This window comes from Myxocyprinus asiaticus, chromosome 48 (genome assembly GCF_019703515.2).
Source record: "Myxocyprinus asiaticus isolate MX2 ecotype Aquarium Trade chromosome 48, UBuf_Myxa_2, whole genome shotgun sequence".
Classification (NCBI taxonomy): domain Eukaryota; kingdom Metazoa; phylum Chordata; class Actinopteri; order Cypriniformes; family Catostomidae; genus Myxocyprinus; species Myxocyprinus asiaticus.
Genome location: NC_059391.1, coordinates 16,583,502 through 16,607,500, shown reverse-complemented (window position 1 = coordinate 16,607,500; position 23,999 = coordinate 16,583,502). Strand labels below are relative to the sequence as shown.

The window sequence follows — 23,999 nt, the reverse complement described above, 5'->3', positions numbered from 1 at the left end:
TTTCAAAACTTTTGACCGGTAGTGTATATTTATATATATATATATATATATATATATATATATATATATATATATATATATATATATAGTGCATTCAGAAAGTATTCAGACCCCTTCATACCCCATAATGACAAAGCAAAAACACTGATTTTTGATAACTTTGCAAATTTATTAAAAAGAAAAAACTTAATTATCACATTGATGTACTGTAAGTATTCATACCCTTTGCTATGACAGTTTAGCTCAGGTGCATCCCATTTCTCTGGATCATCATTGAGACGTTTTCTACACTTTGATTGGAGTCCACCTGTGGCAAATTCAAATGACTGGACATGATTTGGAAAGGCACACATTTGCCTATATAAAGTCTCACAACTGAAAATGCATATCAGAGCGAAAAACAAGCCATGAGGTCAAAGGAACTGCCTGCAGAGCTCAGAGACAGGATTGTATCAAGGCATAGATCTGGTGAAGGCTACAAAAAAAATGTGGTTGCATTGAAGGTTCCCAAGAGCACATTGGCCTCCAAAATTCTTAAATGGAGGAAGCTTGGAACAACCAGGACTTTTTTTAAAGCTGGCCGCCTGGCCAAACTGAGCAATCGGGGGAGAAGGGCCTTGGTAAGAGAGGTGACCAAGAACCCGATGGTCACTCAGGATGAGCTCCAGAGATCATGTGTGAGATGGGAGAAACTTGCAGAAGATCTGGGCTTTATGGCAGAGTGGCTAGACGGAAGCTCTCCTCAATGCAAGACACAAAAAAGCACCTAAAGACTCTCAGACTGTGAAAAACAAGATTCTCTGGTCTGATGAAATGAAGATTGAACTGTTTGGCCTCAATTCCAAGCGTCATGTCTGGAGGAAATCAGGCACCACTCATCACCTGCGCAATACCATCCCAGCGGTGAAGCATGGTGGTGGTAGCAACTGAATACTTTCTGAATGCACTATATACAGGTGCATCTCAATAAATTAGAATGTCGTGGAAAAGTTCATTTATTTCAGTAATTCAACTCAAATTGTGAAACTCGTGTTTTAAATAAATTCAATGCACACAGACTGAAGTAGTTTAAGTCTTTGGTTCTTTTAATTGTGATGATTTTGGCTCACATTTAACAAAAACCCACCAATTCACTATCTCAAAAAATTAGAATACATCATAAGACCAATAAAAAAAACATTTTTAGTGAATTGTTGGCCTTCTGGAAAGTATGTTAATTTACTGTATATGTACTCAATACTTGGTAGGGGCTCCTTTTGCTTTAATTACTGCCTCAATTCGACGTGGCATGGAGGTGATCAGTTTGTGGCACTGCTGTGGTGGTATGGAAGCCCAGGTTTCTTTGACAGTGGCCTTCAGCTCATCTGCATTTTTTGGTCTCTTGTTTCTCATTTTCCTCTTGACAATGCCCCATAGATTCTCTATGGGGTTCAGATCTGGTGAGTTTGCTGGCCAGTCAAGCACACCAACACCATGGTCATTTAACCAACTTTTGGTGCTTTTGGCAGTGTGGGCAGGTGCCAAATCCTGCTGGAAAATGAAATCAGCATCTTTAAAAAGCTGGTCAGCAGAAGGAAGCATGAAGTGCTCCAAAATTTCTTGGTAAACGGGTGCAGTGACTTTGCTTTTCAAAAAACACACTGGACCAACACCAGCAGATGACATTGCACCCCAAATCATCACAGACTGTGGAAACTTAACACTGGACTTCAAGCAACTTGGGCTATGAGCTTCTCCACCCTTCCTCCAGACTCTAGGACCTTGGTTTCCAAATGAAATACAAAACTTGCTCTCATCTGAAAAGAGGACTTTGGAACACTGGGCAACAGTCCAGTTCTTCTTCTCCTTAGCCCAGGTAAGACGCCTCTGACGTTGTCTGTGGTTCAGGAGTGGCTTAACAAGAGGAAAACGACAACTGTAGCCAAATTCCTTGACATGTCTGTGTGTGGTGGCTCTTGATGCCTTGACCCCAGCCTCAGTCCATTCCTTGTGAAGTTCACCCAAATTCTTGAATCAATTTTGCTGGACAATCATAAGGCTGCGGTTCTCTCGGTTGGTTGTGCATCTTTTTCTTCAACACTTTTTCCTTCCACTCAACTTTCTGTTAACATGCTTGGATACAGCACTCTGTGAACAGCCAGCTTCTTTAGCAATGAATGTTTGTGGCTTACCCTCCTTGTGAAGGGTGTCAATGATTGTCTTCTGGACAACTGTCAGATCAGCAGTCTTCCCCATGATTGTGTAGCCTAGTGAACCAAACTGAGAGACCATTTTGAAGGCTCAGGAAACCTTTGCAGGTGTTTTGAGTTGATTAGCTGATTGGCATGTCAAAATATTCTAATTTTTTGAGATAGTGAATTGGTGGGTTTTTGTTTGATGACTTTACTATTATTCTAAAATGTGAAAAAAATAATAATAATTATAATAAAGAATGAGTAAGTGTTTCAAAACTTTTGACCGGTAGTGTATATTTATATATATATATATATATATATATATATATATATATATATATATATATATATATATAGTGCATTCAGAAAGTATTCAGACCCCTTCATACCCCATAATGACAAAGCAAAAACACTGACTTTTCCACGACATTCTAATTTATTGAGATGCACCTGTATATACTGTATATATATATATATATATATATATATATATATATATATATATATATATATATATATATATATATATATATATATGTGTGTGTGTGTGTGTGTGTGTGTGTGTGTGTGTGTGTGTGTGCAGTGTATGGGATGTGCTGCTTGGTCTCAACTACATGCAGGATGGCTGGTGGCAACTCCTGATAAGAGACCATTGAACTATGTGTTAAATATCACAGTCGTCAAGGCACCACACCACTTGAAACAATAGATTTTTCAGGTAGCCACTGAGTATCTCTTCCTATTGTTAAATTACAGTATTGAAAATATTCTAAATTGTCAGTATTGGCTCAACATACAGTATGTTCATCCTCAGCTTTAGTTTAAGCATGTTTTTATGAGTGCTGGGGAATTTGTTTGGAGCAAAGTTCTCTGTAGAATGTCATGGGTAAAAATAAATTAGCTGAAATTAGGAACAGAGAATCTGCAAAACCCTTTAAACAGCTCCCAAAATGAAGGGGAAAAAATGGCTTGTGTCTGATCTGTCCTGTCAGAGGCACGGTTTGCTCTCTCATGCATGTGAAGAACCATAAGATCATCACAGAAAAGCAGGCCCAGCCAAGCCTTTACAGTCAGGATTGGAATTGATTATTCTGGCCAACTGCAAACCAGGCATTTGAATGCTCTGCCGCACCTCTCTTCCATAAAGGGCTGGATTTGATCTTTTAAAGGGTCTTAACGTTTCATGGTTTTAAAGTCGTGCTCTTTACCCTTTTATCAGATACATGTTCCTTGCATTCGGGTGGAGATTTTTATTCTAGCATATTTGTGTACTGTAGCAGAGGGAGGGATGCTTGTAAGCATGTTCATCTTGTTTGGTTTAATGAATGAGTGTTTCCACTAATGCTTTGAATACATCCATGCTGCACAAGTAAATAATGACAGACTGGCCTCTGGAATGGACTCCACACTAAATTATCCCCTGTTTGCTATTGCCTGTTTATCTAATTGAATGGATGTGCATGGTTCAAAAGCACTTCCATAAATATTTTCAGTGTTAGTAACTAGAGCGATTGTTCTTTCATTCTGTTTTGCATTTTTTAATTGACACTTAATTCAGTAAGCAGTCAAGCCTAAGGGGTTGTTTACGCAGAATGTGTCCTTGTACTAATAAAACAAGACGCAGTACCACAAATGGGGCAGAAGCAGGTATCACGAGATGCATTTCTAACAGTTGAAGTTCTTTTCAACTTGACACTGAGTCTAAAATAAATAGCACTCCTGCACAAGATGTTGAAAAAACAGCGGAACATGGCACAACAGTCAAATATGTCCATCTAGCCATGTTTACATAGGAAAACAATTGAAAATGTGCGGATAGACAAAAAACGCTTTTGGTGTGAATGGCCCCTAAGACTTGTACATTAACTTGTCACTGTTTTTGTTGGTGTAACTCATGTTGTATTGGCCTAAACTGTGATTTATGGCTTATTAAACTGCATAGAAACTATGAATAAAAAATCAAGTTCAGTGAGAACTGAAGTTATTGTTCCTGCTTTGTTGTTCTAACAAATCTCTTTGATTAATTGCAGTTTAATAACAGTTCCAATCTGATAAATGACTTGGGCCAGAAATATATTTTGTATTACTTGTTTGGTCCAAGCATATTAATCACAGTGCTTTTTGAGCAAATCATCTCATAACATGCAGCAACAAGTTTAGTCAAATTACAAGACAAGCAGGGATTTAACCATGAGCAGTTGAATAAATTGATTAAGTTTTTAGCAAACATATGATCGGTTGTATTGGACCATGTATTGTTCACAGTTTGAAACCCTAGTAAGGAGCAAAGCTCCCTGCAGACAGATCACTTGACTGCTGGATTGAAAGAGGGAGTCAAGGGGGAGAGAGAAGGAGAGAGTGTGAGAAAGTTTGATTTGTGAGTGAATAGTGACTTAAATTCATATTGCTTCATGTTGATTATTTTTACTGTGGTTTTTTGGTGGTTTTTTTAATGGTTCATTGAGACGAGTAAATAATGACAGTTTTGGGGTGAACTATTCGTTTAATGTGATCACATGTGGCAAGAGTCCCAGAAAATATTGAACATTAAAGCTGGTTAAAAGCAAGGTGTGTCTTTGACAGTGTACAATAGGCTCTTAAGTTTTTTTTTTTTTTTTTTAACAAATCATCAGACAGGCACCATGGCCTGACCCACTGCATGCTGACTGCCAGCCTCTAAATCCACATTACAGTCAGCTTCTCTAATTCTCCCCAGGACTACTGACATTCTCGACCGAGTAATCCAAGAGAGCCCCACAAATGTAAGAATCAGGTTGCTTCATGACGTGCTGTAGCAATGAAGACTGTGGTAGGTCAAAAGTCACATTATTTTCATCAAGGAGCAGCTGAGGGAGCGACACTGTTCCAGAAATCATCAGGAGCTCAAAGCTCTGTATGTGGCTGGATTAACAGAAAGTGTGTGAAGGTGAAATTTGGTCGTACAGATCTCCTTACACACAGATAAGGCCTCTTGGAGGTGATGCCAACGGCCACAAAGCTGTAAAGCACCAAAGGTGGGGTGTAGTAACCCTATCACCTCTGCATTGTGCTGGTCACAATAAGGGGTGTTTAATGTGTCGAAGAGCTATGCACTAGCCCTACCATTCTGCATTCGTCTTTTTCACCGTTGTAATAGCAGTGCTGAAGGATATTTTCCTGCATTCTCTGGATTCATGCTCAAAATACACTAACCCGTGAGGTCATGGTAACCAGTTAAAGGATTAGTTCACTCCAAAATGACAATTCTGCTGTCATTTATTCACCCGTCTGTCCTCTGCACTTCAATAACTGTCTGGTTTGGTTCAGCTACGAAATCGGACATCAGAAGACTACAAAGGACAGATCAGACTGCTGAGGGCATTATTGGTTGCCCCCTGCCCTCCCTTCAAGAACTATACACTTCCAGAGTGAGGAAAAGGGCTGGAAATATCACTCTGGACCCCACTCACTCAGCCCACTACCTTTTTGAACTGTTGCCTTCTGGCAGGCGCTACAGAGCACTGAGCACCAGAACTGTCAGGCACAAGAACAGTTTTTTCCCTCAGGTTATCCATCTCATGAACAGTTAAAACTGCCCCACTGAGCAATAATTATGTGCAATACACAGCTTAGTCTATTTATATTTATCCAGCATACCCTACCTCTTCTGCCATAAATTCCCTCGTATCTGTATAGAACAGATTTTTATTTGTAAACCTGTATATACAGTACTGTGCAAAAGTTTTAGGCACTTATGAAAAATGTTGCATAGTGAGGATGTCTTCAAAAATAACAACATAAATAGTTGTCATTTATCACTTAAGGTCATACAAAGTCCAGTAAACATAAAAAAGCTAAATCAATATTTGGTGTGACCACCTTTGCCTTTAAAACAGCCCCAATTCTCCTAGGTACATCTGGACACAGTTGTTCTTGGTTGTTGGCAGATAGGATGTTCCAAGCTTCTTGGAGAATTCGCCACAGTTCTTCTATCTGTTTCGGCTGTCTCAGTTGCTTCTGTCTCTTCATGTAATCTCAGACTGACACGATGTTCAGTGGGTCTAACATTTATATTTCCTATTGACACTCTAAAGCTGAAGATATAAATAACCATCTTAAGACAAATGCTTTTGTGAAACATCTTATGTGACTAAGACTTTTGCACAGTACTGTATATATATATATATATATATATATATATATATATATATAGGGTTGGGAAGGTTACTTTTGAAATGTATTCCACTACAGATTACAGAATACATGCTGTAAAATTTTTAACATATTCCGTTAAATTACTCAAGGTCAGTAACGTATTCGAAATACTTTGAATTACTTCTTCAGCACTGCTAAATTTTTGTCACTTCTTTTGACTATAAAAACTCTGCCAGTACAGTAAGACAAAATACACGTTAAAAAAACATTCTCTGAAAAACTTAAATATCTTATGCAGTGTTGTTTCTAAAACAAGATCAATAAAATTGATCTTGTTTTAAGGATCTTTAGATATTTTTTACAGGAAAACAATACAAAAAATATTATCAAGAATATGATTTTTGTCCTAATATCAAAGGTCTTACTAGAAAAAAATGAAATTATGATCCAATGTGAATTTTCTTGATAAAAAAATATGATGGTGCCTGGTAACATGTGCATGTAAAATGGCTAGAAATAGCATTTTAGCTTAGCGTAAAGCTGACAATTTAGGTTTATTTCTATTTCTTCTGCTCCAAACTTACTTCAAACTTACTTCTCTGTCTGCTCGTATGAATGTAACACATCATAAGAAAGTGTTTCACTGCTGTTCAAATGCACTTCGGATCACATCATTTATATGTATAAATGTTTTCCATCTGAAAGGACTAAATATTAATGAAACAAATTACAATAAAATGCAAAGTAATCTCTTCAGTAATCAAAATACTTTTTGAATGTAACTGTATTCTAATTACCAATTATTTAAATTGTAACTTTAGTGGAATACAGTTACTTATATTTTGTATTTTAAATACGTAATCCCGTTACATGTATTCCGTTACTAAACTGTAATATACTGTAACAAGGCTTTGATAAACATCATGTGAATAAGTCTTTTAGATGCTTTGTCTATAACGGTATGCTCTGTGCATCTGCGGTTGAAAAACTTATGAAGTAACTTAAATGTAGCAAGCTACTTTTGGCGTGTAGCTTGTAGTGTGACTTGCTACTTTCTCTGTGTAGGTTTTAGCTTAGCTTACAATTTATTTATTTATTTATTTATTTATTTATTGAGTAGTTTGTAGCATAGCTTGCTAAATTTTTTGAGTAGCTTACAGATACATTTTATTGAGCAACCAAAATCCCCAAAATAACCACAAAAAAATAAGATTTGGCACATAATATGGGACTTTTAACTATAAAAATGCCTAAAATACACAGGGGATTCTTATTTTGAAATGTTTCTTCTCAGCTGCTCACACAAACAGAAAAGGGAAACAAAATATGCACTCTTACAGTTAGGGTTTCCAACATTCGGGTAGGACCACCAGCAAAATATCCCATATGAATGCACTCAAAATGCTGAAATGCCCCGTATTCATGTGTTGAAAAGTTGGCAGCCATTCTTACAATCATTTACAATGTTACAATCACTGTTATTCACTCTCAAATCAAATGATTAGAGGAACAAAATCAGCAAACTATTGTTAATTTCTTCTTATAATCGATAGTTCCAAAAGCATCTATCGGCACAGATTAATTGCCAAAAAAACTATAAATTGGTCAACTTTTACCTCAGTCACCATTCACTTTCATTGTATGGAAAAAAGATGCAATGAAAGTGACTGGTGACTGAGACTAACATTCTGCTTAACTATTTGCCTATCTCCTTTTGTGTTTTATGGAAGAAAGTCATACGGGTTCGAAACAACATGAGGGTGAGTAAATTATAGAATTTTCATCTTTAGTTGAACTATATCCCTTTAAGGGGGACAATGCAAGTCTATGGGATTTTGTTTTTCAGAGTTTTGATTGTCTGCTGAACGAAAACCATTTAACTAATTCTAATTAGTTTGAAAAGTCATAGAAACTCAAGTCTGGACAGTCTGAAGGTCTGTGCCAAGTTTGGTGGATGTAGCTTGAAAGCCCTAGGAGTAGTTACAGTTGATAATTTTAGTGTTGGTTTAGATATTAGGAAAAACCCTAAACAAGCCTGTAGAATAACAGTACGCTAAAAAATTATGAGAAAGATGGTTCCGCATAAACTACCCATGACAATCCCCTGCTCAAAGACAAAACCTTGACCACTTTGACAACAGCAGACCTTGCGAGATAGACTCCAGGCCAATGGAGAGGCCTCAAGATCACAGCAACTGAAGCTTGTCAAAACTCTGCCTAGGTTTGTAATTTTCTACCCCTGATCCTTACAATACCCTGTGCTAAGCAGTGGAATGCACACCCTTGTTTGCTTCCTACTGGTTCTTACTTTTTTCTCTATTTTCCTTTACAAACACAGAACGAAACATGTTTATTTGCTATGAAAATACCAAACCCCCCCCCCCCCCCACCCCCACCCCCCAACCTGCTTTTTTCCCTCTTTAAAACAGCCGTTCACTCTCAGGGGTATTCTCAGTTGGTGATAGGCCAGGCTTCAGAGAGAGCCACTGAATCAATTCCAAACCATGGTGCTTTCTTACGAATGCTCACACTAGTCCAATTGAAAGTGCATGGCAGCCAGGCTGTTATGATGGATCATGGTGGGCTTATATAACCCAGCAAAGCAAACTTGCTCGAGCCGAAGACACATCAAAGGCAGGCTTGTTCACAGTTGATGAAATCCCTGGCCGTCTCCCCTAGAGCTTCATGCTACATGTGTCTCTCTCGTGGCTTTTCTTGTTCTATCACTCCCTCAATAGGCTCTGTCTGGCTGGTGCAGCAGCCCTCTTCTACCTTCAGGGGATGGGAGAAGCTGCCCTGTAATCCCTCTCCCCATCTCCTTGGTTTTTTCACCTGGCTGTGTATACAGATTCTGTGCCTCTGAGCCAGCCCACTCAGCCCTGTAATGAGAGCAGGGCCCAGCGCTCATTCAGCCTGATTTATCATCAACCTGTATTGTTCTCTACATCTTCAAAGCTCCCCTTTAAGACATGCCCTCAAAATTAAGCTGCAACCACAGCCATGCCACTGACTCACTCGGCAATAAAGGAAGGATAAAGAGCAGGAGGGAGAGAGAGCGGGTGAATTATATGTGTTAATAAAACACATTTTGTTCTTCTTTACTTTTGCACCTGCCTGGAACACACTATAAACTGTTTTCATCATTATGTTATAACAATATCTTTGTTTCCATCCATTTTACTTGTCACAATAATTTCCCTAATTTCTAAATGATTTTTTGAGTTTTCACAGTTTCAGTTTCAACAGTAATTACGTTCAAGTTGTTAAAAAGTGCAACAAACCAGTTGCAAGTTTGGCACCACTTTTATTTTTTAAAGGGATAGTTCAACCATAAAATGAAAATTCTGTCATTATATATCACCATACAGTGTAACAATATACCATTTGAACAGAGTTGGAGTGAGCACAGTGTGAATCATTAACTGCCTCTTCTCTGTACTCCAACGGGCATTTTAGTCATGGCCTGTGGTGCCAGGGTCTGGTTTCATTAATTATTAATGACTTCTTTACTTTTCATGTTAGGGTCGGTGACCCTTTGAATTTACCACTGTGTAGCCCTCAGGTGCCCTGTTTCTTTGTCTTTGTTTGCAGTTGACTTTGAGTCCTCTAAAGTAAACTCTAACTTGACTAAACCATGAAGTAGCTTGTATTCAAAACTATTTCTTATAGTAGTCATATCATGGAAAACAGCACTTTTGAAATAAAAAGAGTTCAGTGTTCTATTTCAATAAACTTTCTAGGGTTGGGAACCGAGAACGTGTTCTAATTCAGTACTGGTTCCATTTTTGAAAAAAATACTGGAACTGAATGATTTTCATGACTTTTGGTTGCATTAATGGTTCTCAGTGGTTATTCTTGCAACTGGACAGGACAACATGCTAAAATACACTGACAGTGTTTCCTTCTCTGTTATTCAGCGGCACTGCAACATTGTTATTACATCAGCAGCACAAAATGAAGTTCTAAACGTAAATGTGGGAGGAGCTAGTTCATCTAATTCTGTCAATTTATAATTTCAAGGATATATACGCTGCTGCTTACTTTGCTCCAGCAACAGTCCTTCCGGCATCCCTCCTAACGTCTCATTGCTCTAATCCGATAGTCCAGGGGGTATCTACATACAGCATGACTCTCATAGTCCGATTCCCAAATGATTGACTCTTATGAGCCGGTTGTTTTGAATCTACACCACAAACCATACAGCGCAACCAGTGGAGATAATTTTATGGACGAACTGACTCTTAGTATTCAGTTTTTTTTTTTGTGTGTGTTTTTTTTTTTTTTTTTTTTGGTGAATTAAAAACTTATTGAAAGTCTTCTGTGTACTTAAGGTTTGTGAAACTTAAAATAGAGTAATAAAAGATACTCTTTAAATTAATATAATATATTTGTGGTAATTAGTGGTTTTTAAAAGATATTAAATGATAAATTATCTTAAGTCCATGTATGCATTCCTTTCGCAAGAATCTGTTGTGTTAAAATATTAAATCATCTCATCATTTGGTAACAGGCTGATGGAGGCATTTAATCCAATAAGATTTTCGCTTGTTATTTCCAAATATTTCTTCATCAAAAGCACTAAAAAATTGGTAATGGAACCGTTAAGGAACCAGATTTGATTTGAACGACTGTGTTGACACTGTGGGTATATGGAGGTTAGTAAATCAGAATAGAGGTCTAAAACATACAGTAGCAAAATAGCTTTTTTAATTCTGAGGGGCAGAAAGAGGGTGGAAATTTGTCATGTAAAACTAAATTACGACTTTTTTGTGTAAGAACTTCTAACATTATAAGTAGACATTATAACGTTATTAATAAAAAAATAGAATATGGCCCCTTAGCAACTATACAGCCTCTCTGAAACCTCAAAACTACAATATAGCCACAAAACTCCACAGGTTGTAGAAATCCCAGCCAAACAAAGCTGGCCTCAACCAGAGCTCTAACAGAGCAACAGCAAGCCCAGGTTTCCTTGCAGTTTCCCATGATTTCCTGCCATCTGTGAGCACAGCCGTTAGAATGCAGCAAAAATAATCCAAGCACTATGAGAGAAGATGTGCAGCAGCACTGGTGGGGATGAAACAGTAGATGCTGAGCTTAGATAGAGCTTTACTGATTGGGGGCTAAGTCACTCCTTTCCACAAGCATCTCACCATCAAAATGCATTTGTTATGCTGGACTTGAGGCAAAAAAAAAAAAACATTGGCAGAAAAATAGCAGTGTTGCAGAATGCATCCACTTATCATTCTTCTTATGTGCCACCAAAAGGAATGGGGGTGTGTTAATAAAATACATTGTTTCTGTTTTTCTTACCAGAGCTTTGTGGGAGATTCCTTTGGCTGTGGGAAACATGAAAAGGGCTACCGGCTCGAGGTTACGAGCACCAACCCACGGCGGGACTACTTCCACGGACGGTTCCGGAATGTTCTTCTCAGTTCCATAGCCGTAGTACCGATTCAAAATCACACAGTGGTCAGCCTAGGCACAGCTGAAGGGCGGGTCATCCAGGTGAGACACCAATAAAATGCAAGGTTTAGCTTTAGTTTCAAAATGTGTGTTGAAAGCCACTTGGTTCCCTTTAAAGCTGTTAAATTTCAGCCCAAAATGAAAATGATGTTTTACTCACCTCCATTGTGTTCCATATTGTTTTCTATACAATGAAAGTGAATAGTGACATTCTGCCTAACATGTCCTTTTGTGTTCTATGGAAAAAAGAAAATTATATGAAATGGGAACAACATGAGGGTGAGTAAATTATGATGGAATTTTCATTTTGGGTGGACAATCCCTCATAATGCTGAACTTTTACTTAAATGCTGACATCCTAATCCAGGCATTATATTGAACAGGTATGAACAGTTAAACTGCTTCCATCCCTATGAGTCACACTAGAGAGGTATGGCTGACCACTTTCCGAAAAAAAAATGAAATAGCTATGCATTTGCAGTTGTCAGAATCTAAAAGTAAACCAAATATTTTTGTCAAAGTCCTGTTGTTGCCAGCACTGTTTCCCTGTTTTATTGTGCATGTAAATAGGCAGGATGTCAGTACGTGACTAGTGAAAATGTCTCTGAAAGAAGGAAAATGCAGGTGCCAGTGGCAGGTTGGGAAATTGGTCCCTTCCTGTTTGCTCTTTTGTCACCTTTGACCCTTGAGCACCACTACACCGGCTCTCCCGTCTAAAAAGCACAAAAGGTTAAACATTTCAACTTTCGCCTATTAATGTTTTCTCAACATGCTAATTTTTCGGAAATCGCAGGAAAAACACAGACCAAATATTGAATCTCTCCTGCATGTGCACCAGAAATATGGGCATATTTGCTCACGGAAGTCTTAGTTAGAGAATGCCATGCACCCTGCCAGAACCTTCTATTCTTATTTTGTAAATAAAGAAAATGTTTGAGAAATGAGTGGTGAGAGAAAGGGTGACAGCTGCACGGAAGCACGGCGGAGTGCGTTAATAGTAAGTGTTAATAGTAAGCACTGGGCTTCGATGACACATCTTCGCTTGGCATTTTCTTGGAACGGCTGCAGCTGTCGTCCCCTCTCTCTCTCTTTTCTCTTTTTACATTTTTCCTCTCAACTTCTTCTTGCCTCTTTTGTCTGGATGTTGAGGCCTGGTAAATGATGAGTGCTAGACCAGCTGTCCCATTTGAGAAAGAGAGGAGGGTTTTTTGAAGACAAAGAGAGTGGGTGAGTGTTTAAGAGACCTTGACAATGAGAATGCAGAAAAGGCACACAGAGTTGAATTAAATATGGAATGTAAGTGAGATGAGTGCAGAGTAACAAGGGTAATTGTGTGAATGAAAGTTCTAAGCGCCCCACAAGTTTTTTAAAAGTGAGGGAAGAGGGGGGTTGGCGGCAGGGCAATAACAGTCCCAGTGGTCCTTATTCTGTATGAGGAAGTGCTCCCACTCTGTCACACTCTTGGTGAGAAAAACTCAGCACCTTGCCTTGTGTTTGTGTGCAGGACTTCCCTTACATACACAATAAGCTGTAATTCACACGGTTATTAGGCCTCGGCTGTATATATTTCCCCAGAGTGCGTAACATTCCTCCCTCAATAACGAGTCCATTTGTGGCCATTTTCAGCCATGCCTGGGCTTAATTAAGCCTGGCTTAGCTCAGTCGCTTCTAGGGCTCAAAATCCTTTTATGGCTTAATGCTATTGGAAACTTTCTGGTCCACAAGATACTTGCCAAGTTTTAGTTCAGCTTTAGAATTGTGAATGTATCACATCACATTTGCCCAACACCAAGTCTTAATTAACTGAGGACCACTCAGCTGTTCTGTTGACTGTTCAAGACCCTAGTCACATCCAATTTTATCCCATTTTAAAGTGTCAGTTCACAAAACTTATGTTGTTCTATCCAGACTTGTATAACTTTCTGTCTTCCATGGAACAAAAAAAGCCTAACATCTACTTTTGTGCTCAACGACAGAAAGAAAGTCATATAGGCGAGTTAATGACAAAAATGTCTTTCATTTTTTATTGATTTTACAACGTAACACACACACACACATATGTGTATATATATATATATATATATATATATATATTAGGGCTGTCAATCAATTACAATTTTTAATCAAATTAATTACATGGTGTCACAATTAATTAATCGCAATTAATCGCATATACAAATATTTGCTGAGAAAGCCCCTCATATAACAATAATTAAATATATAATGATGAAATAATTATACATGGCTATCTTTAAATATTTAAAAATTATATATATATAAAATAAAAAATATTCAGATTATTAAAATGCATTACATTCTTGTGGCAGAAGAGTTAAGCATTGATAAGACAATACAAAAAGCGGCTTTAGAATACAATGTATTGTTTATTACCATATTATTTTACATAAGCCAATTATTGGCATACAGTTCACAGCAATCCATTTTGCAAGTGAATTTGTCAATCAGTTCGAGATTTATTGTGAGGGCTTGTTTAAGGACCCCTCAATGTACACCTGTATCAGACAGATGCTTGTGTAGCGTCTTGGGTGCGTTGCGTCATAAACATACCATTTTTAGGTCGCCGTGTCAAGTTAAATATAGTTTAATACTTAGAAGAACACATTTTGAGATCCCTTAGTTCGAATTTGCGCTCCATCAAGTGTTTTGAACGCAAGAACGTAATGCATGTTCGTGTTATGCTGTCTGCTGAAGGGTTGTTTTGTTCAGTGTATAAACTGCGCATTGCGCATACAGCTGAAGTTTCGCTTACTGCCCACTGGAGTAAACAGGAAGGTACTACAAGCTTGCATTTCTCAGGAATCCTTATTACGGTCCGGAGACATTGCGTTTAACTGCGTAAAAAAAAATTTACGTGTTATTTTTAATCAAATTAATCACACTGAATTAATGCGTTAAATTAACAGCCCTAATATATAGATATAGATATAGATAGATACACTGGGTCCAAAAGTTTGGAATAATGTACAAATTTTGCTGTTTCGGAAGGAAATTGGTATTTTAATTCACCAAAGTGGCATTCAGCTGATCACAAAGTATAGTCAGGACAGTACTGATGTAAAAAACAGCACCATCACTATTTGAAAAAAGTCATTTTTTATCAAATCTAGACAGACCCCATTTCCAGCAGCCATCACTCCAACACCTTATCCTTGAGTAATCATGCTGAATTGATAATTTGGTACTAGAAAATCACATGCCATTATATCAAACACAGTTGAAAGCTATTTGGTTCGTAAAATGAAGCTAAACATTGTCTTTGTGTTTGTTTTTGAGTTGCGACAGTATGCAATAGTCTGGCATGTCTTAAGGTCAATATTAGGTCAAAAATGACAAAAAAGAAACAGCTTTCTCTAGAAACTCGTCAATCAATCATTGTTTTGAGGAATGAAGGCTATACAATGCTTGAAATTGCCAAAAAACTGAAGATTTCATACAAAGGTGTACACTACAGTCTTCAAAGACAAAGGAAAACTGACTCTAACAAGGACAGAAAGAGATGTGGAAGGCCAGATGTACAGCTAAACAAGAGGATAAGTACATCAGAGACCCTAGTTTGAGAAATAGACACCTCACATGTCCTCAGCTGACAGCTTCATTGAATTCTACCCGCTCAACACCAGTTTCATGTACAACAGTAAAGAGAAGACTCAGGGGTGCAGGCCTTAGGGGAAGAATTGCAAAGAAAAAGCCACATTTAAAACAGAAAACAAAAAGAAAAGGTTAGAGTGGGCAAAGAAACACAGACATTGAACAACAGATAATTGGAAAAGAGTGTTATGAACCCCACTGAGCTTTTGTGGGATCAGCTAGACTGTAAGGTGCGTGAGAAGTGCCCAACAAGACAGCCACATCTATGGCAACTGCTACAGGAAGCGTGGGGTGAAATGTCACCTGAGTATCTGGACAAACTGACAGCTAGGATGCCAAGGATCTGCAAAGTTGTCACTGCTGCACGTGGAGGATTTTTTTATGAGAACTCTTTGAAGTAGTTTAAGAAGTTCTGAACATTTTTTTTAAATTGTAATAGTAATTTTTCACGTAATTAATGTCCTGACTATACATTGTAATCAGCTGATCACTTTGGTGAATAAAATACCAATTTCTTTCCATAAGAGCCACCAGTGTGTGTGTGTGTGTGTGTGTGTGTGTGTGTGTGTATATATATATATATATATATATATATAAATGATACGTTGTAGAATCAATAAAATAGCTATATATATATATATATATATATATATATATATATATATATATATATATATATATATATATACATGCTTTAAATTAATTTAAAAAAGTAAATAATAAGTAAATAAAATTATTGCACAATTGAAGTTGTTTAAAGTTGGTATTTGGCTGACCTGAGTTCACAAATTGAAATAGAACAGAAAATGCCAGCATTTTGGATTAACTTTATTATCATGCACAAATATTTCCATCAGAATATGCTTAGTGTCTATGAAAGATCCACTGTATGTGTTCAGATGAATTCCCTCCTATAGTACATTGAGAGAGATTTCTGTACATTTTTACCTTGTCAGAGATTTTGGTGAACTAGAATAACTGCCTTTTATCCAATTAATTACTCAAGATTAAGGTTTTGTAGAATGGCCTGTCACTCTTGAAGCTTTTAAATCATGACTGCAAAAGGAGTCACATTAGTGCACTATTGTGAGTGAGATGGAGATATCTCACGTACACTAACCCAAAATCACTAAAACCACAGTAATGACATACTCCTCACCTTCTACCATCATACACCAGATGCCCCACGCTCGAAGCCCAGGGCTATTAATGATGTGATCCTCTGATCACTGATGGAGCACAAGCCCTATTCACACATGTGCTGTCTTGGAGGTCTGTAATTGCAATGTACCCATGATAAATGTTAATCCAGGTGTGTGGATGGAGCCACTGTTCTGACACCTCCCAACATGTCAGATAGACAGAGGTCTTTACGTCTGCACTTGCCTAAGGGCCTGAGCTTTTGTCTGTTCCCACTCCCTGGCTTCAGCTGCAGTCATCGCAGTTCAATCTGTCATCTTTTGCTGTGAAAAGCTGAGACACCAGTTATTACAGTATCCATAGCAAGCAGAGGTTGTCCCTTTACAATGACTGCCTCTGGATTCCACTCACCTTTGATTTATATTTTTCCTAAGGAAAGTTCCAGACATGATCTGTAATTTAATATTTTATAACCTGGCACTTGAGGAAAAGAAACAAGAGGGAATTAAAAGTTGCAGTAACTCATGTAGGATGTTTTCTTTCTTTTTTCTTTTTTCTTTTTTTTTCTTGAAGAATAAGATAAAAACTCTTTTGAAAGTGGCATTATTATTAGTGTGATTCTTGACGAAACCTGTCAAGAACATGTCTGGGTCATATATCATAAAATAAAATAAAGCCTATTTTTAATATTTTTTTTGCATTGTGACAATATTTTCAAGACAATTAAGCGCTTGATAAATATTACCAAGTTGCATTTGATTTATTAATCTCTGAATTTTATTTTTTTTATCATTCCTCATCCAGTTCGTTCATCTTACTCCAGAAAGATTGCTTTTTTTTAGGTCTTCAAAAACAGTGAAGTTTTGGTGCTTCCAAAATGGTCACCAACAAATACAATATGTGCATTTCCTCTGCTGATTTTCATTACTGTGTTAAGCCCCCCCTAATATTTTAGATAAGTTGTTGCATTCCATGTTTGTAATGAATATTATTTATCATCTGAGCATCTAGAAACTTCCGAGTTTTTTTTTTTTTTTTTTGCTGTGGGAAATCAAACTAACTTAATACCTTTTTCTATTGGGCTCATTATAATATTTATGAGTAAACTTTTTCACTGATTTGTGACTGTGCTTCTATAGTAAATATGTTTGTTTCCTACTTCATAATAGATATTGTTTTTCTTTTATCAGACTCTTTTTTGGGGGGGGGTGGATTTTTCCCCTTTTTCTCCCAATTTGGAATGCCCAGTTCCCAATGTGCTTTTTAAGTCCTTGTGGTCACGTAGTGATTCGCCTCAGTCCAGGTGGCGCAGGATGAATCCCAGTTGCCTCCGCGTCTGAGACCGTCAACCCACACATCTTATCACATAGCTTGTTGAGCGCGTTGCCATGGAGACATAGCGTGTGTGGAGGCTTCATGCCATCCACCACGGCAACCACGCTCAACTCACCACGCACCCCACTGAGAACGAACCACATTATAGTGACCACGAGGAGGTTACCCATGTGACTCTACCCACCCTAGCAACCGGGCCAATTTGGTTGATTAGGAGACCTGGCTGGAATCATTCAGCACGCCCTGGGATTCGAGCTAGTGAACTCCAGGGGTGGTAGCAGTGTATTTTACCACTGAGCTACCCAGGCCCCCTCTTTTATCAGACTCTTAATAGTTTAGAATTGCGCATGTGATCCACTCTGAGCTATCCTGTCACCGGAGCTCACATATCGAGCGAAGCCCGGTTGACGCGCGCCGGTTGTCTTGTGCTCTACAGTAGGATAGAGAAGAGCCAGTCTACAAGTCTTCAATCACCCAACGCACATCAGCGTACCACATGAGAAGCATACTGTGTTTAGCGGTTATTCATCTCGCTTTTGGCGATTTGTCATAAAATTTGCATAAAATTTTGCCATAAAATGTGTTGCCTCGATGTCAGCTGCGTTCTCAAAAATGCTGCATTTTTACATTACGAAAAAGATTGTGAGTTGATGCCAGACTTCACATACAGAAGTCACATGTTCTCACTATTTTCAGGGACCCCCTTTTCAATATTTTTCAAAAAAATTTGGCAGACTCACTCATTGCTCCTCTCTCCAGCCTCTTAGATACAAAAAGGAATCTCCAGGATACGAAACCTTTTTAGGGTTAATTAATTGCCACAAATAAAATCACAAATCAATGCAATAAGCTTTATTTTCTTAATGCAAAACAGAATTATTAATGTGGGGTTTTTTCCCCTATATATTATTAATATTATTTTTGATTTTGGGTTGAAATGTATCCCATTTCTTTGTGAGATTTACTCGCGAAACAAAAAAGAAGCAGAAAAATTAGACCTACAGTATGTGAAGCATTTGATTTACTCTTGACCTGCCTTAAAACGGGAACAGTGTCCTCTATGAATAGCTTAAACAAGAGCCAAGAGGTTTTAAATCATTCAATGCCAGCATTTAATCATCGATGTGGAATGCAGTCTTATTCCAGTAAATGATAAACATGCTGTATTGAGGTTTTTTTGGAGCGGTAAACATGCTCTATTAAAGTCCTGCATTTACCATTTAGGTTTTTGATGTGAAAGGCCACCCATTTTTGCTGGTATCCTCTACAGGTGGTGGTTTCCCGCTTTGGCAAGACAGAGCCACATGTGGACTTCCGCTTGGACACGCTCCCTGTATCCTCAGAGATGGCCCTGCTGTCTCCACAGTGTCAGGACGGCTCCTTATTGTTGGTGACAGGAAACAAGGTGAATGGCACAACTATTCCTAAAATGTCTAAGGCCAAACATTTTTTTTTTTTTTTTTGAAAATTGTTATTGAATAGATAGTCAACCTATTGGTGATTAGGACGAAGTGATAGAGTAAACAGGGTATGACTAGGAGAGAGAAAGAATCACTAGTAAGTGAGGACTTCTCTTAAATTTGCCCTGAATGCAAGGGTATTTTTAAGCGTTTGTAGCAGTTCACTAATATTCTATGCATATGTCATGATTATATTTGTGTGTGGCCTTCAGGTTTCTAAAGTTCCTCTGATAGGCCCTGGCTGTGAACAGTTGTGGTCCTGTAGTTCTTGTCTTCTGGCTCCAGCTTTCATGGGCTGTGGATGGTGTAAGACCACTGATCGCTGTACAAGAGATTCTCAGTGCTCCCCCTTCTATTGGATCCAGGACTCCTGCCCCCTCCTCATCACCTCGGTAACTGCCCCACACTGCCGCAAACAAAATTACCACGGTTTAAAGCAACTAAACGCAAATAGCTAATAGAAAAGTGCATTCTAAGCAAATGGAGCCTATATGAAACTCTGACCTTTATTAATCTTATCTGCTTTGCAGTATTCTCAGGGGTAATCATTGATGCATGGATTTCAAAGACCTCTGATCATCTTTTAAAGGCTAAAATTGATTCTAAATATCAGAAAGTATTAATTTGCCCTCATGAGCGTGTGCATGTGTGCTTTGTACCCGCCTTTATGGGGCCCTAAGCAGAATTTGATTTGGGGGCCCCTCAGTGCCGCCAATACGATTGACTATTGTCAATGCTTGATTATTCGCACACTATAAATCTAACACACCCATTATCAATTTTATTAGTTGTAGCTGTGTTGCTAACATCATACCAGTGTCTGCCTGGCATGTTTTTACCCTTCTACGGTTTTTAATTGTAACAGTAGCAAACCCACAAGAGTGGTCAGGTGTTAATTTGCACTTTAATATTCAAAGTCTTACAGTACTAAGTGGCATACTTAATGTGGTGTACTGAAAAGTAGCAAAATAAACCAGCAGACAATGCATTTACTGTAAACAAGTTAACCACTTTAATTGCTTTTGGTTAAAAAAAATTAGCAATGTGCTCCTAGGGAAGTTTCATAAGAGTACATAGTTGATGGAACAGAAAGATTTTTTAACAGCATAAATTATTATACACAGCAGCAAGCCATCTGTACACCTAAAACAACAACTCTTAATCTATAACTAGCTAATTGAGGCATAATGATATTGGAATATAATAGCAAAGACCCCAAAATGGTAGGCTAATTTAAATAATGTAAAGCTGTTATCATTACCAAGTTTATGGAACAGAAGCTTATTTTTATTACAAAAATATATACACAGGAACAAGTTATTTTTACACAGAAGACAAAAACTTTAATCTAAAACTAGCTAAGTAATATGTTGTATTATAATATATTAAGATGTCAAGGCTGCTTACGGATGTTTAATCAAATGTGAACTTTCCTAAAACAAAAAGATATGCCACCTAGGCTATATTAACTAACTAGCTAGCTAATGTTAGCTTGCAACATAGCCTAGCTACTTAATATACCTTTATGTTGCTGTTTTTTCTCTTCCTTGGTTTTCTTCTTTTTCCTTTTCTCTGCACCAGAGGGATATGTCCTTTATTGTGACTGCCGTTTTGCTGCAATGCTGCTGCCTCTTCAGTCAACTAACTGTCCGACTGTGCTTGCATCCTGCAGCCCGTTAACATAATATTGCGTTTAATATTGCGTTTTTGTATAATTACCATTGTCCATTCACATAATATATCACAAAAAATAAAATAAAATAGTTTGCTTTTGCCTTGGGCCGGCTCTGAACACATGCATTACTGCAGAGTGGCCTGAACTATAATGGGATTTGTTTAAGAGCTCTTTACTTTTTGTAAGTGCTGCTCTAAGAACTTAATACTTAACTCTGAGTCAATGTGTACAAAACGACACCATCTGCTTATCAGCAGAGAACTGAGATCTCAGATCCCATATAGAAAACATAAAAAATTCAAAACCTAACTGATGCAGCATAATGAATGCTTGAAACTTAAAATTAAATGATTATTAACCAAAAATTGGCAGCTCGTTCTCTGAGTGAAGCGGTTATGGTTTAGCCCACAGGAGACAGTGAAAGGAGAGGAACTTACAAAAAGTGATGATTCTCCCAAAGAAGATCATGAAATCTTGTGTAGCTTATCAGATCCTTTTTGTTTGACACAACTGTTGAACTTGCTGCCTAGTCAGTCAGTGACTAAACAGGCAGTGTTTTGGAATTATATTACCTTTTGAGGAAACAGGCTTCAAAGGCACCATAACATCATGCCTAATGATCTAGAGCCAAATTAAAGTGAGCTTTAGGCTAAATCAAGCAAGTATTTAATGAATACAGTGGAATCGTAAGTTTAAAAATGAAAGGATGGACTTGAATTGATTGGTTGTATCTATGTGCCTTCCTAATAAGTTAAGGTTCTCAACCTCAGCTGGTGGCCTAATTTAAAGGGCACTTTTAACCCAAGAGACTAAAACACAGAGGGGGACAGGAAAGTTGTTTTGTTCTTGTTTTTGTCTCCATTACTTTTTACTGGAAGACCCCCTACCTTCAGAGTGTCCATACAACCAAAACAAATTATTGTCAATGGTAACCAACCTCATGAATGGAGAGAAATGCTTGGCATACTGAAACACAGTAGGAGGTAAACTTTGAAAGAAAAATACTGTCACAATTTGACCTCACAACATTTTTCCCCCTAGATTTCTCCTTCCTTTGCTCCGCTTGGTGGCCACACCAATATGACAATCTGTGGCAAAAACTTTGGTTTTAATAAGAAAGACCGCTTTGATACCAAGCTGATCGAGGTGACAGTTGCTGGAATAAAGTGTAAATTGGAAAGGAAAGACAGTAGCAATAATCGGTAAGTTTATAATTAATTTAGTTCTGAGGATTATTTCAGATTCTCTTGGTATTAATGATGTGCATTTTCTTTCATATTGTAAGTTAGTTGTAAATTGATATTTGTCATTTAATTCACTAAACAATTTTAATTCTGTCATCATTTACTCACCTTCATTTCTTTCCAAGCCCGTATGACTTGTATTTCCCCCTTTTCACCCAATTTGGAATGCCCAATTCCCAATGCGCTTTTAATTCCTCGTGGTCGCGTAGTGATTCTCCTCAATCCGGGTGGCGGAGGACGAATCCGCGTCTGAGACTGCCAACCCGTGTATCTTATTACATGGCTTGTTGAGCGCGTTGCCACGGAGACATAAGGCTTCACGCCATCCACCGCGGCATCCATGCTCAACTCACTACACGTTCATTATCTTGCATTCTCATGTGGTTTAATAAGTGAATATAAGAAAATCCTCTTGCATACTCTGTGAATACAACTTCAGAGAGATGCTAGATCACATTTTCAAAATAGCGCTAATGTTGCAACTCTGCAGAACATTAAATTGGTCTGCAAAAGTGCTCTATTGTGCATCTTGGTCTTCCATGTCAAACTGTCAATGGTGAACACTCAAAACTCATGAGCATTTGTGCCCCGGACATACCAGTCTACAGCCCTCCTATTGTGAGAGGAGAGGAGAAATTCCCTTAGAGAATAGTTCCTGTGTAGTTTCTGCCGGGTAGTACGGTTATCATTAAATTTGCATGGACTAATAGCTTGCTTACTCCACTAGTTTACAACCACATCTTGTTTGCTGTTTTTGTGGCGGGAGATGTTTATGTCTTTGTGTTGTATGTCAGGTTGGTCTGCGGACTCGATCAGGTGAACGCATCCAACGTTGACTCTGCGGTCAGGGTGCGCAGTGGCAAGGAACAAGCCAAGAAAGATGGTTTCTCATTTGTGGTAAGAGATAAATCACAGTATTTCAACACACATTTGAGTAATTTATGTTTTACACTGTTCCAGTACTGCGGTTTTCAAAATGCACAAGGACACTGAAAAAACAATTGATGTAATTATGTTCTTTTTTTCACACTTATTTGGAGTTGGGTTAGGGTGACACCTTGTCCTAACCAGTTTCCAGCATCAAGTAAATATTCTATCCTTACTGAAAGCAAACACAACAGGAGCCAGTGGGCCTTACTCATGCAAAGAATTCAATGGGACAGTTAACATAAGAATGATTTTTACTAACAATTTTCACACTGATTTGTTCTGGTCGTGTTTTATGAATAAGGCACAATAAGAGTATATTTGATGTTTAATATACAGCTATATGATGCATGACTTTGGACCAATGAGATTTCACTGTGGGTGGGGCTACCCAGTGGCATGCGTTGAAAATAGAAACAAAGTGAACGACAAAATTTATTGTCACGGTCAGAACAGGTGAGGACAAAACTCGTCCCACCTGGTCTGGATATGATGTAAATAATATGGATGTGAAGACACCCAATGTGTGGTCCAGTTTTACTTTCCTGACACAGTGACTTGTTAAATGGAACCTTCCTTTGTTTTATCTGTCTAGAACCCAATTATCACAGAGATCTTCCCGGAGTTTGGACCCAAGTCTGGAGGAACGATGCTTACTATAAGGGGTTCATACTTGGACAGTGGAAATTTGCAACTGGTTACCATGGGAAATGCTACCTGTGTGCTACAGAGGTGGGTGTAGACATCTCTTAACTTCTCTGTGTATTAAAGGAATATTCCGGGTTCAATACAAGTTAAGCTCAATCGACAGCATTTGTGGCATTGAACCCAGAAT

The 23,999-nt window shown here is 38.0% G+C and overlaps 1 protein-coding gene across 2 annotated transcripts in view; it reads left to right on the top strand.

Annotated features, from left to right (window-relative positions):
- The window catches only part of met (MET proto-oncogene, receptor tyrosine kinase), a 90,936-nt gene that overhangs the window by 18,726 nt on the left and 48,211 nt on the right, over window positions 1-23,999 (top strand). For both annotated transcript variants that reach the window (XM_051692492.1, XM_051692491.1), the window contains exons 3-8: window positions 11,625-11,816; window positions 19,129-19,263; window positions 19,531-19,710; window positions 22,035-22,195; window positions 23,032-23,134; window positions 23,760-23,896. In XM_051692492.1, the coding sequence (XP_051548452.1) occupies window positions 11,625-11,816; window positions 19,129-19,263; window positions 19,531-19,710; window positions 22,035-22,195; window positions 23,032-23,134; window positions 23,760-23,896 (908 nt within the window). The remainder of the gene's footprint in view (window positions 1-11,624; window positions 11,817-19,128; window positions 19,264-19,530; window positions 19,711-22,034; window positions 22,196-23,031; window positions 23,135-23,759; window positions 23,897-23,999) is intronic.